Genomic DNA, 17,018 nt, shown 5'->3' on the forward strand with positions numbered 1-17,018 from the left:
TCAGTGTGTTATTCATCTCTTCATTATGTGAAGATTACTGCCATTCTCTGCACAGGCCTCTCTTTATCATCTCCAGTTGGTCCGAAATGCAGCCGCTCGTCTGCTAACTGGCATTAAAAGGAAGGAGCCTGTAACAGTGTTGGCCTCTCTACTCTGGCTTCCTGTTCCTCATAGGATCCAAATTTAACTTTTTGTTTTTAAATCGCTGAACAGTCGAGCCCGCTCTTACCTGTCTGAGCTCCAGAAAGAACCACGAGGTCCAGGTCAAAACGAATGCTGTCCATTTCACAGTCTTAAATCTCGTGGCAACAGAGCCTTCTCCGTGGCAGCTCCCAGACTCTGGAATAGTCTGAGACCTGCCACATCAAACCTCTCTTTGTTTTAACAGCCTTAGTCGTTGTTGTTTCAGTTGGTTTTTGTGTCTCGTAGTTTTATTCCTTCTCTTTTATTGCATCATTTGTGCATTTTAATTTGTAAAGCATTATGTGCAGCATGAGCAGGACTGTGGTAGGCAGTGAGCAGAGGGCCCAGTAGAGGACGTCGGGCCCTCAGCCCACGATCATGAAATCCATTTCTAATTGTTTGGTCTGAGACATTGACACTGGTGGCCTGCTGGAGGGCATCCTGTAGAGCTTTGGACATGCTCATTTTCTTTGTCCTTGCACAAATGAGGAGATATCTGTCCCCCCGATCGGTTAAAGGCTTCTACAGCCCCGTCCAACTCTCCTAGAGTAACTCCCTGTCTCCTGGACTCTCCTCCATGCTCTTGAGACTGTGCTGGGAGACACAGCAAACCTTCTGGCAATGACACATATTGATGTGCCGTCCTAGAGGAGTTGTACTACCCGTGCAACCTCTGTAGGGTCCAAGTGTCTCCTCAGGCTACCAGTAGCAATGCTCACCCTATCCAAATGCAGAAATACTGATAAAACAGTCAGAAAAGATGAGGAGGGACAAATGTCAGTGGCCTCCACCTGTAAAACTATGCCTGCTGATTATTTCATTAACACCAAAGCTGCTGAAACCGATAAACTCCTTTGGTACTCAACTGACCAGGTAATTACCTCAGAAGTTTAACTGACTGTACTCTGATGAAAAGTGTTCTTTTAATTGTATTTTGGAGCAGTGCATTTAAGTTACGATAAGGTACGATTGTGGCTCAAGTGTTGGCAGTTCGTCTTGTAACCGGAAGGCTGCCGGTTCGAGCCCTGGCTCGGACAGTCTCGGTCGTTGTGTCCTTGGGCAAGACACTTCACCTACCGCCTACTGGTGTTGGCCAGAAGGGCCGATGGTGCGATATGGCAGCCTCGCTTCTGTCAGTCTGCCCCAGGGTAGCTGTGGCTACAACTGTAGCTGCCTCCACCAGTGTGTGAGAGTGAAGTGAAATTTCTTTCGGTCAACAACACAGATTATAATTTTACATAAAAGTACTCAATCATACAGCCTGTGGCTTATAATTATCCTTTACCCCATAGGAATAATCAAATCCTTAACCAAGAAAATAAATGGCATTGACAAATAAGTTATATAACAGTTTGAAAAGAAATCAATGATAAATCAAGAAATTAAATCAACACAAAGTTATTCATCAAACCAAATTTCTGTAACCTTGAATGATACCAATTTTTAAATTCTTCCTGAAGAATGACAAAGAAAAACACATCTTCAGTTCATCATTAAGTCCATCCCATAATTTCACTCCCCAAACTGACACACATCTATACTTAACATTGGTTTCCACTTTAGGTATTTCAAACTTATAAGATCCCCTCAAATCACATTTTCCATCTCTTAGTTTAAACATAGTTAAAATACAAAGTGGAACACTCTTTTTCATCACTCGATATATCATGTCACAGTTTGCTGAGGCAAACTGCGTGGAGTGTGAAGAGTGGACCCAGGTGCAGACATTCTAAAACTCAAACTTAACTGATGAGCTGTTTATTAAGGCAGACAGAACAGTACAAAATAAAAGGGCAAAAACAATGCAAACTAAGCAATAACCTAAACTGGGTAAACTAGAAAGGAAGCACGAACTATGAAAAACCCTGGCAGAAAAACAAACAAAACTCTAAACATGGCAATGAAGATGAGCGCATATATATATTCAATTCAATTCAATTTTATTTATATAGCGCCAAATCACAACAAAAGTCGCCTCAAGGCGCTTCATAGATACAGAGAAAAACCCAACAATCATATGACCCCCTATGAGCAGCACTTTGGCGACAGTGGGAAGGAAAAACTCCCTTTTAACAGGAAGAAACCTCCAACAGAACCAGGCTCAGGGAGGGGCGGGGCCATCTGCTGCGACCGGTTGGGGTGAGAGAAGGAAGACAGGATAAAAGACATGCTGTGGAAGAGAGACAGAGGTTAATAACAGATATGATTCAACACAGAGAGGTCTGTTAACACATAGAGAGCGAGAAAGGTGACTGGAAAGGAAAAACTCAATGCATCATGGGAATCCCCGGCAGCCTACATCTATTGCAGCATAACTAAGGGAGGATTCAGGGTCACCTGGTCCAGCCCTAACTATATGCTTTAGCAAAAAGGAAAGTTTTAAGCCTAATCTTGAAAGTAGAGATAGTGTCTGTCTCCCGAATCCAAACTGGAAGCTGGTTCCACAGAAGAGGGGCCTGAAAACTGAAGGCTCTCCCTCCCATTCTACTTTTAAATACTCTAGGAACAACAAGTAGGCCTGCAGAGCGGGAGCGAAGTGCTCTAATAGGGTGATATGGTACTACAAGGTCATTAAGATAAGATGGGGCCTGATTATTTAAGACCTTGCTACCATATATGGTTTTAGGTTTTATATATGAAAACCTGAACGCAGGACTTGACATGGGAACAACACAGAGGGATAACGAGGGAATGAGACACAGAAGGAGAGCACAGCTGGGAGTAATCAGGCTGGACGAGACAAGGGAAGCCAAACTAGAAACACTCACATAAGACGTGGACCTTCAAAGTAAAACAGGAAACACACTGACTGAACTCTAAACATGCAAACTTAAACGCAACTGAGAAGACAGAACATAGGGACCAGAAACATGGTACAAAAAGGTCACAGTAGACACAACATTGAACACAGGGAAGCCATATTACAAAGCCAAAGAACTAAACCTATGATAACCATAACTGAAATCTAGGGAAACAAGAAACAGTACAACAAAGGACTCAAAACATAATCCATAATATAAAAACACAAGATCTCTTCAAAATAAAACAGGAAACATGAGAGGCAGACATGACAACATAAGACACACAGACATGAAACACACGAAGGGCAAAGGAGACTTCACAGGGGTTGAAAACACAAGGGGGAGCTAATAAGCAAATGAACATAGAAATCTAATGAGCTTAAACATAAACTATAAACATCAAAATGAACTAAAACTCAAAATGCTGGGTCATAAGACCCAGGATCGTGACATATCATTTCTAAAGTTTTACATAATGTCCATGAATTTTAACATAGATGATCCTACAAAAACTGGTTGGTGGACTCCCTATACCCAACTTTATTTATTATTCAGATTGAATGAATAGTGGAATTGTAAAGCGCTTGAAAAGCTCTATATAAATGCAATCCATTATTATATGTGTTGTCAAATGCATTAAGTAAAAACTAGCTTTAATTGTGGCACATAAAAACAGCGTTTGATCTTTGTCTAATCACATCTACATGTCTACAAGAAATGTGTTTTTTTTGTCTTGTTTTATTGATCATTCATGAATTGAACAGAACAGATGTCACTATAAGAATGATGTGATGTTTCTTTCTGTTTAGATTTGCAAAGTATTTTAAGATGGAAAATGGGACTGACTACCGCACTCTGGTCAAAGCCTATGCTATCAGGTTTGATGTCTTGGTCAATGGAAATGTGAGTGTGTAGTTTCACCGTCAGTTCACTGAATAAAGAAGTTTACTTACCTTTATTTCACAAACACATTAATGATACAGGAATATAAATGTGTGTGTCATTTTTTAAAATATATTTTTAAATGATACGTCTATAGTCTTGATTGTCATGTTTCTGTTGTTGTTTGTGAATAAAAGAAGAAAACACAAAACACCAGGACTTTTTTGTACCGATCTTCTCCAGGAAACTGAACCTGACTCATACTCTTGTTTTGCAGGCAGGAAAGTTCAACATGATCCCTACACTCATTAACATGGTTGCAGCCTTTACATCAGTGGGCGTGGTGAGTTAACATTTAGATTTAATCCAATCGTTATAAATGTTTAATTCAGCAGTTTCTAAAAATCGAAGCAAAAGTTTTCCTCTTATCTTTTTCTACCCTTTAAAAAGGAAAATGGAAAGCCTGACATAAAAAATTTGGTCTGAGAAGTGAAGGTGGCTTTGAAGCGGCTTACACCTCAAATGTAAGCCAAAAATCAGGAAGGGGTCTTTATTATTAAGTGGAAAAAATCCAGACCTACTTGGCCCTGTGTGAAAAGTTCATTGTCCCCTAAGCCTAACAACTGGTCGGGAATTTGAACAGATGTGCGGACATTCTCCATCATGTTTTGGTAAACAGCAGAACTCGTGCTTCCATTTACCACAGCAAGTCTTCCAGGTGCTGATGCAGCAAAACAGCCCCAGACCATCACGCTAACACCAACATATGTTACTGTGGTATGATGTTTGCTGAAATGCTGTTACTTTTACTCCAGATGTAACGGGACACACACCTTCAAAGGTCAACATTTGTCTCGTCAGTCCACAGAGTGTTTTTCCAAAAGTCTGGGGGATCATCGAGATGTTTTCTGGTAAATGAGCCATTATGGTTCTTTTGCTCAGCAGTGGGTTTCGTCTTTGAACTCTGCCATCTGGGCAACAATGGCCTGCATGGTGGCGTCATGAACACTGACCTTAACTGAGGCAAGTCAGGCCTGCAGTTCTTTGTTGTTCTGGGCTCTTTTGTGACCTGCTGGATCAGTCGTTGCACCTTTGGGGTATCTTTGGTCAGCAATCAATTTTTCACTCAGAGCCATGTAGGTTTGGGTTTTATTTCCCCGTAATAATAAATACTTTCATTTTGTGTACTTGTGTTATCTTGGGACCTGGACTGGTTCTTACAGAGCACTTTTCCACTATAACTGCTTTTTCTATTTAACATTCACACACATTCATTTTCCAATGGATGCATCAGAGAGGAGCTTGGGGTCAGTATCTTTCCCAAGGACATTTGGCATGCAGACTGAAATCATGAAGGGGGCAAACATGTATTCACACCACTGTGTGTGTGGTGTCCCTATCCCATGAAAATAAAAGCCTTTTATTACATATACAAACCTATCAGAAGTTCCTGGACCACAATCTTTCCAATTTTCTTTATTACTGTTATTCCCTTCATTATTGTTTCTTCTTACTTTCTAAATTAGATTTAAAGAATGTTTTGAAAATGCTCATGAAAGTGAGTTCATGAGCATTTTCTGCATCTGAAATGAGAGAAGATCCATTAGTGTCATCGTTGTCAGTCAAAAATATATCAAACATCTGCAACTGCTTCTTTTCAGGATGAAACAACCAACATGTGCAACACTGCTTCATTTTTCCAAATTAAGGGGCATTCATATCATGAGTTTATTTGCTGTTGTTTTCTAAACTTACAATCGATTTTCTATGTTTAGACCCGAACTCTTTCATGGCATGCATTTTTAAACTCTCTTTGCTATTTAGGCTGTTTGGGACCTGATTAATGTAAAAACAAAGAATTACCAGATTTTTTTTTACCAGATTTTTCTTTCTGAGAGAAACGAGATCCACATATGAGGATATTTGCTTTACATTTTGATAGAACAGAGGCAGTATAATGTCCTCGTAAGTGGAAATCAGGCCCTTGTAGAGCAACATTTTGTATTTTGGTCTAGACATCCCAAAATGTGATGTCCACATATGTGGACGCCAGGTCCTAGGAGGTTAATATATTTATTTAGGCCACTTATATTTGGAAGCCAGGATTATTAAATAAATACATGATGGGTTACATTTGAGGTGTGATTAAAAAAAGTCACAAATTGATGAAAATTGACAAAAAGGTAAAGCATCCATGATGCTTCACACAAAGTTTTGGTTAGGTTGGAAAAGAGATTTTATTTCTCAGTAAAGTTCAAGGTTAGTGGGGAAATCAGTGCTCAGTGTTCAGAAACAGACAGCTAGAGAACAATCAGAAAATAGCAGCTGTGCTTGAAGATGTCTGCACATGTCCTAGAAAATGATCTTAAACTGGAGATCATCAGAAATTCAATCAGGTTAGGCTTTTGATTTTTATTGTCCTTAAATACCAGAAAAAATGAACTGAAACTAAATGGAAATGAAGCTGTGGACCAAGGGGTGGTGACAAGTCACATTATGGAGGTTGAAGGGGCTTGCTTGTAATTATTATTATTATAATTATTATAATAATAATAATAATTATTATTGTTGTTATTATTATTATTATTATGTAGGGCACAGTGCTGTGTGACATCATACTGCTCAACTTCCTGAAAGGTGCGGAGCAATACAAGGCCAAGAAATTTGAAGAGGTAAAATACCCAGCTCTTAATCACGTTTTAATGTGCACGTTATCTGATTTTTATTGGTGACCATGTTGCTGACATGTAAGGTTAAAACATTATTACATTAAAACACAAAAAGGCTCAAAGTTCAGCAGAACGCAATTTGGAAAAAGTGCGTTTTAAAAATGGTTTTAAAAAGGACACCCAGCTTGACGCCCTTTCACTTTTGGCAAGTCATTCAAATTCTTGGGGTCTTAGATCATATTTAACTCTTGACTCTCTTTTCTGAACTAATCAGATTTCAGGCCTGCTTAAAGAACAACCTTACTGTAAATGCAACAAAATGAGTGAGTGTGCATCTGTGCAGCTATGCTTGGAAAAACCCAGAAACTATTCTGTTGGTTATTCAACCTTATCTTTACTGATATTTACTGAGGTGTGAAAACTTCAAAAGGAAACCACTTTTTATATTTTGTGTCATACTATCTGCCTAAGCGTTTTGCTGTGCGGTCCCTGTTTGGGACTACCTTTAAAACCTGGTTTCTTCAGCCAGCTGGACTTGCTGCCTCACCTAAATAAAGGTGTATTTTTGTCTATTATTTACCACGACACTAGTAATGTGTCGGTCCCAAACGAACAAACTCTTAGAGCTGGCTCTTTGAAGTGAACGATGCGAGCCGGCTCCTAATCGGGAGCCGTGTGTTTTTTTTCTTTCTCTCTCTCTCTCTCACTTTTTTTCCCGCTTCACTCCGCACGTGAGCCTTGTGCTTTGCGCTGGGCAGGGGGGGGGGGCGGTAGTTACACTCACAATAGCACAGGAACAGAGCAGGAGGGAGAGAGAGAGAGAGCCAGGGACAACAACGTCACATTAGAAAGGTATAGTAATCATCCACAACTATTTTCAGTTGCAGATGATAAAGGATTCAGAAAGTTTATTCATGGATTGAATCCTATGTATGCAATTCCAAGCAGGAAACACCCCAGGCCTATATGACAGAGAATGTGCGTCTTCTTTTTGCTTTGTTACGCTTTAAATTTGTTTAAAAGGAAAAAGCTGAAAATTTAAATAGTTAAAAGTTGAAATGTAAATAGTTTTATTGTATTTTATAATTTATTTATGACATTTTATGTGGAGTGAATAAATAAAAGTATATTTACAGTGGCCCCTAGAGACAAATCATGTACAAATTCCAAAACACAAAAGAAATGCTCCAGGATTCTAGTGGCTACACAAGCCAGCAAGTACCAACGACCGGATTTGGTGTGTGGTAGTAACAGGTAAATGAACACCTTTTTAAAAATCATTTGAATATATATGAGTGCTTGTGTATAAATACACAAACCATACACATATGCTTTCAATTGTGTAATTTAAATGATCTAGGTAGCTCTGTTTTGGAAGTTCAGTTAACGCTAGAAATGTGTTTTGGAGTTTGTACGTGTTTTGTTTCTAGGGGCCACCGTGAAACAAGTGAAACAACACAAAACACTGCAAACCACAACACAATTAAATATAAATTATAATATGAAAACAAAAAGAACATGCATATTCTCTGTCATATGGACCTGCATGAATAAACTTTCTGAATCCTTTATCATCTGCAACTGAAAATAGTTGTGGATGATTACTATACCTTTCTAATGTGACGTTGTTGTCTCTTGTTGTTGTCCCTGGCTCTCTTTCGCCCTCTGCTTTGTCTCTAGGGGCCACCCTATATATTTATACATAAACACATATAAATAAAATAACGTTTTTTAAATTAGTAATTCCTTCTGTGCATAATTTTATATTGTTGATGATAATAACTTAATTAAAGCAACAAAACAACCTGAAGAGCCAGTTGGGAGCTGAAAGAACCGGATCTTTTTAGTGAGCCGAGCCAAAAGAGCCGGTTCTCTAAAAAAAGCCAGAATTCCCATCACTACATGACACCCTTTGGACCTTATATTGAGTTCCAATAAAAAGCTACCAAATGGAAGTTGGAATCATCTCCTGACATCGAGGATGGACACATCAACCAGTACATGGATAGCTTTCCCTTCACACCTTGCCCTCTCTTCATCACACCATACCAGTACAGCAGCGGCATCATGAAAACCATGTCCTTGGATTGAACCTTGTCCCAGCCACTTCACACTCAGCTGCAAACTCCCCCAGTGTGAGCTAGAGATCCTTCAACTTCAAATTAAAAAGGAACATAAAGCACCACGAGTTCAGTTATAAAATAACTGGTACGGATGTAATACTGGGGCAGGAAAGGGTCAGAGTTCAAACGCTCCATTAATTCCTCAATAAAGGCACCAAAGCCATTTCATTGGCAAAAGCAGACATAAAATCCTGAGGTCTAGAAATCTGTCCATGAAAGTTATGAAAAGAATTGGTTACAACAGCAACTATGGTGGGGTCAAGTACGCACCAAGAACAAGTCTGCTCACACGTTTGGATGTTTGACTAATGGACAGATTCTTCTCTCCAGTTCCCTGGCATAGACCTTCTCAGGGAAGCTTAGGAATGTGATTCCCCTGAAGCTGGAATACCCTCAATGGATCCTCAAAGCCAAACTATGAGCCAAACTTAGTTGATGTTAACAGAACACCATCCCTCATCTCCCCCATCCCGAGTTGCCTGATAGTTTGCTAAAAGGGCTTGGAGTGGTACAATGGTACTTGACGGGGTTACAGAGTTGGGTGGTAATTCTAAGTTGCTGATGTAAGATAATTGCTAATAATTATTAATTTAAATAATTTAACTGTACTCTCCAAAAAGTGACAATTATTGTCTGGGTCATAATACAATTTGTTTTGTCTCACTAGAACTGAAGATCAGGGGTCTGGATCTATAATGATACAAACTCTTTTTCTCTCTTTCTGTAGGTGTCCGACAACCCATCCGAAGGCAATGGACTGTATCGTTCCCAACTGTCCCTCAGACAAACCATGACAAAGTCCAATGACTCAGGGGCATTTTCCATTGAACATTACAGCTAAATGGACAGCATACGTGTTTATTTCATGTTTTATTATCCAGCAGTACCAAGGTGAAACCATGTCTTCATGTTGTTAGAGATACTACGTAGAATGCTGAATTATTGCTGCTTTGCACTGATTCAAGTTGGATACAAACAAGGACAAAGACATAAAATGAAAACAAAAGCATGACTATCTTTGCATGACTATCATTTGGCATGCGACAGGAGCTCAGGATTTCTGATGTGGTCTGGCTTTTGAAAAGAAATTAGAACTGACTGAAGTTACCGTTTTAACAATAAATTTAGAAACAAGATAACTGTGATGAACTGGTTCTTCTTTAGTATTTCTATTGTGATTTCCACTCTCATTCATTTACTAGTGGTGTCCGGATCGATCCTGAAATATCGATTCCTCCGATACCAATCATTTATGTTCTAGAATCGATTCTCACATTAAAATATTGATATTTTAGTACTTTAGGGTAAATTTGTAGTTTATCATTAACAGGAACACAGTGGAAAGAAACTATAACATTCGGATTGTCTACATTCAAAGGAACTACTTCCTCTTCCGCCTTTCATAGTCATGTGCGAAATACGGCTGTATAAATGTCTCGCAGCCCCTTGGCGTGCGCACTCACAACAATGGCTGAGCGTAATTGTGCGGACGTATTTTACCTCCACAAACAGCTGAGACGTGGTTTGGATACATGTGACAAAAAAGTGAGGTGTTCTGGCCATACTAGGGAGACATTCAAAAGGGCTGTTGGGGGGGATAAATGCATTTTACAGTGTTTATTTATCGGATAAAATACGTTAAATGTCACCGTTATTAGACCGCGGGGGTTTGAAGACGATGTGTCGGCTCAGATATTTGAAGTTTACAGCTACATTCTCACCTGAAAATATGTTAAACGTTTTTTTGCGACCCAGAAAGAGAAATAAGAGTAATATTAAAACTAAGTCGCTGCCGCCATTGTTGGAAACTGGAATTGGCTGGGCCCTCTATGAATTCTGGGATATGGTTTTTCAATTTTGTTGTCCGGGTGGAAAATCGGGAGAAATTTGGGAGAATGGTGGCTCCGGGAGATTTTTGGGAGGGGCACTGAAATTCGGTATTCTCCCAGAAAAATCGTGAGGGTTGGCATGTATGGTTGTGGCAACATCACCAACCTTGTCAAATACCTCAGAGTAAATCATATCACAGAATATGACGAGGGTATGTTGAGGCGAACTGAAGAGGAGGAGAGGGACAGGTGCTGCTAGGGCGAGACAGACGCCTCTCACAGAGTCCTTTAGTGCTGCAGGCACTGGTGTTCAAATAGCACAACTTCAGTTTTTATTTCTATATGATGAACTCTGCATTATTAAGTGATAAGAACAAGTAATCTGATGTCCTGTAATCATTATGACGCTATAATTTGAGATAAAATAAATAAAATAAGGTTTTGTACAGAGTAATGGTATCGGATCAATATCGTCGATACCACCCTGAATATTACTTGGTATCAGATCGGAAAGGAAATCAGTGGTGTCGCACATCACTATCATTTACTGCGTGTAATATAGACTGATTGTGGTTTGGTTAGTTGACAGCAGATATGACCTGATATGGTTTTTCAACCATAGTGATGGAAAGCTTGGTATCCTTTCTTCATCTTCTTGTTCTTATTTCTGCCACAGTGGGTCACTGCCTCCATCTCGCCCTATCTCTATCATTCTTTCCTGTAACATCAACCCTCTGAATCTTTCCTGCAATCTACCTTCTTAAGGAGTGTAATGTCCATTCAAAAAGTAAATAAATAAATAAAATCACAGTAAATTTTGGAGCACAAAAGGTGGTCCTTTGGAGGGCTTTCACTGTCTTCTCTATCTTTCTCTTATCTCGGTCTTATATGGCAGTTTTAGGAATAGGTAGATTTAACATAAATGGGGGTAGGGATAAACTAGGGTGACCAACCGTCCTCTTTTCCCCGGACAGGTCCACTTTTCATGTTCTGTTGGGGGGGATTTTCGAGATTGATGAAAATGTCCGGGTTTTCCTACAGAAGACCCATATGTGTGATGTCATCCCCGAGCTGCTGCTTTGTGAGTTGATGTTCTGCGCTTACAGATGGGACAGATGACTGATGATCTTTAAAAGATGCCAAAGCGCAACTGCAGCTTTTCAGACATTTGTTTCTGTTATGTGTACAGTGACAATGACTGTTCAGTTGTTAAGTGATGACATATGAACCCTGCTTCTGGGTCCAAACTTGTCTGCGTTTATTAAGGCTGTTGTGTTTTTAACACGTTTTTAACAGGGCTCAGGTGGTAGAGCAGGTCATCTACTGATCGGAAGGTTGGTGGTTCGATTCTTGGCTTCCCGTAGTCTGCATGCCAAATATCCTTGGGCAAGATACTAACCCCAAATTGCTCTCCGATGCATCCATTGGAATGTGAGTGTGTGTGTGAATGTTAGCTATAAAGCACTTAGAAAAACGTGCTTGTGTGAATGGGTGAATGCACAGAGCAAGATGAACAGGTTTACTGATATTTACATTGAAATTTAATATTTCATGTGAATATTGGTGATGACAGCTTCAAGACACTTTCTATATGGAGAAACTAATTGTTGCATGCTTTAGTGGGACTTTGGCCCATTCTTCTACACAGTTTTCAATTCCTGAAGGTTCAGTGTGTCCCTTCTATGAAGTCTGAACCTTAGATTCCCAGATTCTCTAGGTTTTAAATTGGATTCAGGTCAGTTGACTGGCTGGGCAAGGAGCTTTATTTTATTTCCCTGAGTTGGCTGTGTGTTTGGGATCACTGTCTTGGTAAAAAAGCCCACACTCCTTTCATTTTCATCATCGTGGTACACTGAAGCAGATCGTCTGTCTCCGTACATTTTTCCATTCATCCTTCCTTCAATTATATGATGCGTGCCATTGCTGCTGAAAGATGGCCTCACCGCCAAACTTCACTGTTGGTACGGTGTTTTGGGGGTGATGTGGACTATGGCATCCAAAGAGTTCAATTTTCTCCCAGTATTTAACAGGCTTGTCTAAATGTTCTTCAACACGCTTTTTCCTTCATGTATGTGTGATGAGCGTGCATACAGGTCATGGTTAAGTGGATCACTTGTGTTTTCTTTGAAACTATTGCACCTGCTGGTCCTAAGCCTTTCTGTAGCTCTCCACATGTCGGCCCCTCGGACAACTCTCAGTAATTCTTTTCACTCTGTCTGAAATCCTGAGGGCAGCAGCTGGTCGAGGCCAGTTCATGGGGAGCTGATGTTCTGCTCTCCAGCAGTTTAGAAATTCTTCTGTAAGCGATGTCATCAGTATGTTTGCAACAATAAGGCTGTGAAGTACGATCGTTTCCTGTGTGACACTTTGGTAATGACACACCTTGTTATAGGCCATCAGTTGGGCCTGAACCCGCTGATATGTGAGTGTTGCTTTCTGATTACTGATCGGGTTCAGCTGGCGCCTGTTTGCAGCTCCCTTTCTTCATGTGTTCAGTACTGTGTCCCTGTGTCATTTCATCATTTATGGACATCTATGGTTGGATTTCTTTGCATGTGTGGTTGGGATTCTTACAGACATCTGGTGAGAATTTTGTGTCAATAGAAATATATTTAAATAAATAAATATATTTATTTAGAAAATGTGTTATTTTTTATTTTCTGCATATACCATGCAAAATTATTATTGAAGTGTTAGCTAACATTTCATCTTTAAACTTTTGAAATCTCATGCTTTTATTTTGGCACACACACTTCATTGCTTAATAGAATCAAGATACCTTGCACACATTTTCTTTAGTTTTGTTACATAATGCTTTATGTAACAAAATAAGATGAACATCTATATATGAACAACTCTGTCATTATGATTACTGATTTGAACAGTAGAAAAGGGTTACATCCAGAAGAAAAACTGAATTATCATCTGTTGTTTAAAATGTTGTGCAGGCTTGGCTGCAGCTGCAGGTGGCGCTGTGACTCCAGGAAGCAGACTCTGAGGAAGCCTCCAGGTTCTGAAGTAACTCTGAGAGGAAGAGGCCTCTAGAATGTAAAAGCAGATGTTTCCATGTGAAAGTTTGTTAAAGCACAGAGTTTAAAATGCAGACACGTGTGTTTCAACTTAGGTTAAGAAAAAGATAATCTGGGTTTGAGTTCAAATGTAACAGCTGCTAAAAGATTTATATGAGTCATATACACACACACACACACACATATATATATATATATATATATATATACACACACACACACACACACACACACATATATATATATATATACACACATATATATACACATATACATATATATATATACATACACACACACACACAAAAAAAAAATTCCCCACTTGCCCCTGTGGGCGGTCAATTGAGAAGGGTCTGGCTGCAGCCACTGGGGAGCCATATTGGAACCTCCACACTAACCGGAAACACGCGACCTCCACAGTAGCTGAAAACACATGACCTCCACAGTAACTGGAAACACGTGACCTCCACAGCAGGCAGAAATACGTTCCTGCATGGATCATCGGCTGTGGAAACCTTGCAAGTGGACCGTAAAGGTTGGGACAGAGTCTTTCATGTCTAAATTTTCCATTAATAATTATATAATTCTAGGAATCATCTAGTTTGCTAACACTTTGTTAGCATTACAACAACGGTCAGACCTTCAAGCTGGCTGTAGTTAAACCTTTACTCAAAAAGCATCTCTAGACCCAGCAGTCTTAGCTAATTATAGGCCAATCTCCAACCTTCCTTTATATCAAACATCCTTGAAAGAGTAGTTGTCAAACAGCTAACAGATCATCTGCAGAGGAATGGTTTATTTGAAGAGTTTCAGTCAGGTTTCAGAGCTCATCACAGCACAGAAACAGCTTTAGTGAAGGTTACAAATGATCTTCTTATGGCCTCTGACAGTGGACTCATCTCTGTGCTTGTCCTGCTAGACCTCAGTGCAGCATTCGATACTGTTGACCATAATATCCTGTTAGAGCGATTAGAACATGCTGTAGGTATTACAGGTATTGCACTGCAGTGGTTTGTATCATATCTATCTAATAGACTCCAATTTGTGCATGTAAATGGAGAGTCCTCTTCACACACTGAGGTTAATTATGGAGTTCCACAGGGTTCAGTGCTAGGACCAATTCTGTTTACATTATACATGCTTCCCCTAGGCAGCATCATTAGAAGACATAGCATACATTTACACTGCTATGCAGATGACACCCAGCTCTATCTGTCCATGAAGCCAGATAACACACACCAATTAGTTAAACTGCAGGAATGTTTTAAAGACATAAAGACTTGGATGGCCACTAACTTTCTGCTTCTTAATTCAGATAAAACTGAGGTTATTGTACTCGGCCCTGAAAAGCTTAGAAATATGGTATCTAACCAGATTCTTACTCTGGATGGCATTACCTTGGCCTCCAGTAACACTGTGAGGAACCTTGGAGTCATTTTTGACCAGGACATGTCCTTCAACGCACATATTGAACAAATATGTAAGACTGCTTTCTTCCATTTGCGCAACATCTCTAAAGTTAGAAATATCCTGTCTCAGAGTGACGCTGAAAAACTAGTTCATGCATTTATTACTTCCAGGCTGGACTACTGCAATTCATTATTATCAGGATGTCCAAAAAACTCACTGAAAAGCCTTCAGCTAATCCAAAATGCTGCAGCAAGAGTCCTGACAGGGACTAGAAAGAGAGAGCAGATTTCTCCTGTTTTGGCTTCCTGTTAAATCCAGAATTCAAAATCCTGCTCCTCACATACAAGGTCTTAAATAATCAGGCATAAAACCGCCCATATATTACATGATTAGCTCCTAAGTGATTAGTAAGACGTTGAAGCACAGGAGTAGTTGGGGAGAATGGTTCTGTAGTCATTGGTCCCCGCATTTCAGGTGTGTGCAGCTTGTGTAGGTCATCAGAGAAGTGGCTACACCTGAGAGGAGGGAGTCGCCAAGGCCATAAAGCCTGCTATCAGGTCATTGTGTTGTTCTCTCTTTACAGCATCTACTCCTTCATCATTAGTCTGGTTTGTTTGGTCGGCGTTTGGTTCTTGCATCCTTTTTTAAAACCTTGCATATAATTATCCTCATCCATGCCCACCATGCACTAAAGATGTCCAGTTACATCACCTGGAAAATGGGATTCAGATGTCAGTGTAGGTGATAGAAATGACCCACAAAGAGAAGAAAACTTTAGAGCAGCAAAAGCTGCACCTGCACAGGTCAGCTGATCCCCCCTGTACTGGAACTCACATTAGAAATGATTGTGAATTATTCTTCTCATTACGCTGAGCCTCTACAACAGCTCCTCCAACACCCGAATCCAACTTTAATCCGACACTGTTCTTATTTTCCTGTTTGGGTGCAGAGCCAACGGCACCATGTCCTACATTCTGAATACATTCATTATAATTAGAAATTAGATTGGAATAACATTTGTGTTCTGATGTTCTAACATTTTATTAATATCACACAAAGTTCAGTTTGAACAAAATGGTTTCTTTTGGTCTTTGAAAGACTTTTACTTGTTTTGAGTAGTTTCACTTTTACTTGAGTAAAGAAGTTGAATCGGTACTTAAACTTGATTATATTTTGTGCTACCTCTGGTCATGTGATAATAATAATGATGGATTGTATTTATATAGCTCTTTTTGGGACCCCTCAAAGCGCTTTACAATGCCGTTATTCATTCACACACTGGTGGAGGCAGCTACAGTTGTAGCCACAGCTGCCCTGGGGCAGACTGACAGAGGCTGCCATATCGCACCATCGGCCCCTCTGGCCATCACTAGTAGGTGGTAGGTGAAGTGTCTTGCCCAAGGACACAACGACTGAGACTGTCTGAGCCGGGGCTCGAACCGGCAACCTTCTGATTACAAGACGAACACTCAACTCTTGAGCCACGATATTGTATCGTGAAACAGTTCGGGTTGATACTCTGACCTGTTCATTGTTGTTCAGCTGTCTGACACAGTGGTCTTATTTTTCTAACTTTTACATCATGAATGGAGAAGCGTCCACAGTGCTGAAAGTTTAATATGAAAATGATTTTCTGCTGACTCTTTGCTTTACAAATGATCTTATTGACACACACATATATTGATCTGGAATAATTGTATCACTGGATGTTTTGATTTTATTGTTTGAGAGCAAAACAGCACAAAAAGAGTGCTTTACTGTGAACTGGACTCTTTGTGCATTGAAGCGACAGTTTCTGCAATTTGTAACTATATAAAAACATTTAAGTTTTCTCAGAATGCTCTTTAACATAGATGTTTTCTTTCACATGATTATCTGCATCCTACAGTACTGTTTTCATGTTATTTCAGGTATTTCAGACATAGCAAATATGTCTCTGTAAATGTACTGACAGTTGCATGTAGGGTTTAAGTGCTAGTTGTCACGGCTAATGGAAAGTATGGACTCAAGCGCGGAGCTCTGGATGCAAAGCAGACAGTGCGTTTATTTACAGTGCTCAAATACAAAGAAGTGTGATTGTCCAAAGGTGATT

At 39.8% G+C, this 17,018-nt stretch overlaps 1 protein-coding gene across 2 annotated transcripts in view; it reads left to right on the forward strand.

Annotated features, from left to right (window-relative positions):
• p2rx3b (purinergic receptor P2X, ligand-gated ion channel, 3b) overlaps positions 1–9,787 on the forward strand; it is a 32,522-nt gene extending 22,735 nt beyond the window's left edge. Inside the window, exons 9-12 of one of the 2 annotated variants that reach the window (XM_006809592.2) lie at positions 3,794–3,887; positions 4,144–4,209; positions 6,461–6,538; positions 9,386–9,787. In XM_006809592.2, coding sequence (XP_006809655.1) covers positions 3,794–3,887; positions 4,144–4,209; positions 6,461–6,538; positions 9,386–9,499 — 352 coding nt within the window. In that variant the 3' untranslated portion in view covers positions 9,500–9,787. The remainder of the gene's footprint in view (positions 1–3,793; positions 3,888–4,143; positions 4,210–6,460; positions 6,539–9,385) is intronic. The other variant, XM_035916371.2, reaches the window with a different exon arrangement.
• The last annotated feature ends 7,231 nt before the right edge of the window (positions 9,788–17,018 follow it).

Source organism: Neolamprologus brichardi, chromosome 9, assembly GCF_056152115.1.
Source record: "Neolamprologus brichardi isolate AB-2024 chromosome 9, ASM5615211v1, whole genome shotgun sequence".
Taxonomy (NCBI): domain Eukaryota; kingdom Metazoa; phylum Chordata; class Actinopteri; order Cichliformes; family Cichlidae; genus Neolamprologus; species Neolamprologus brichardi.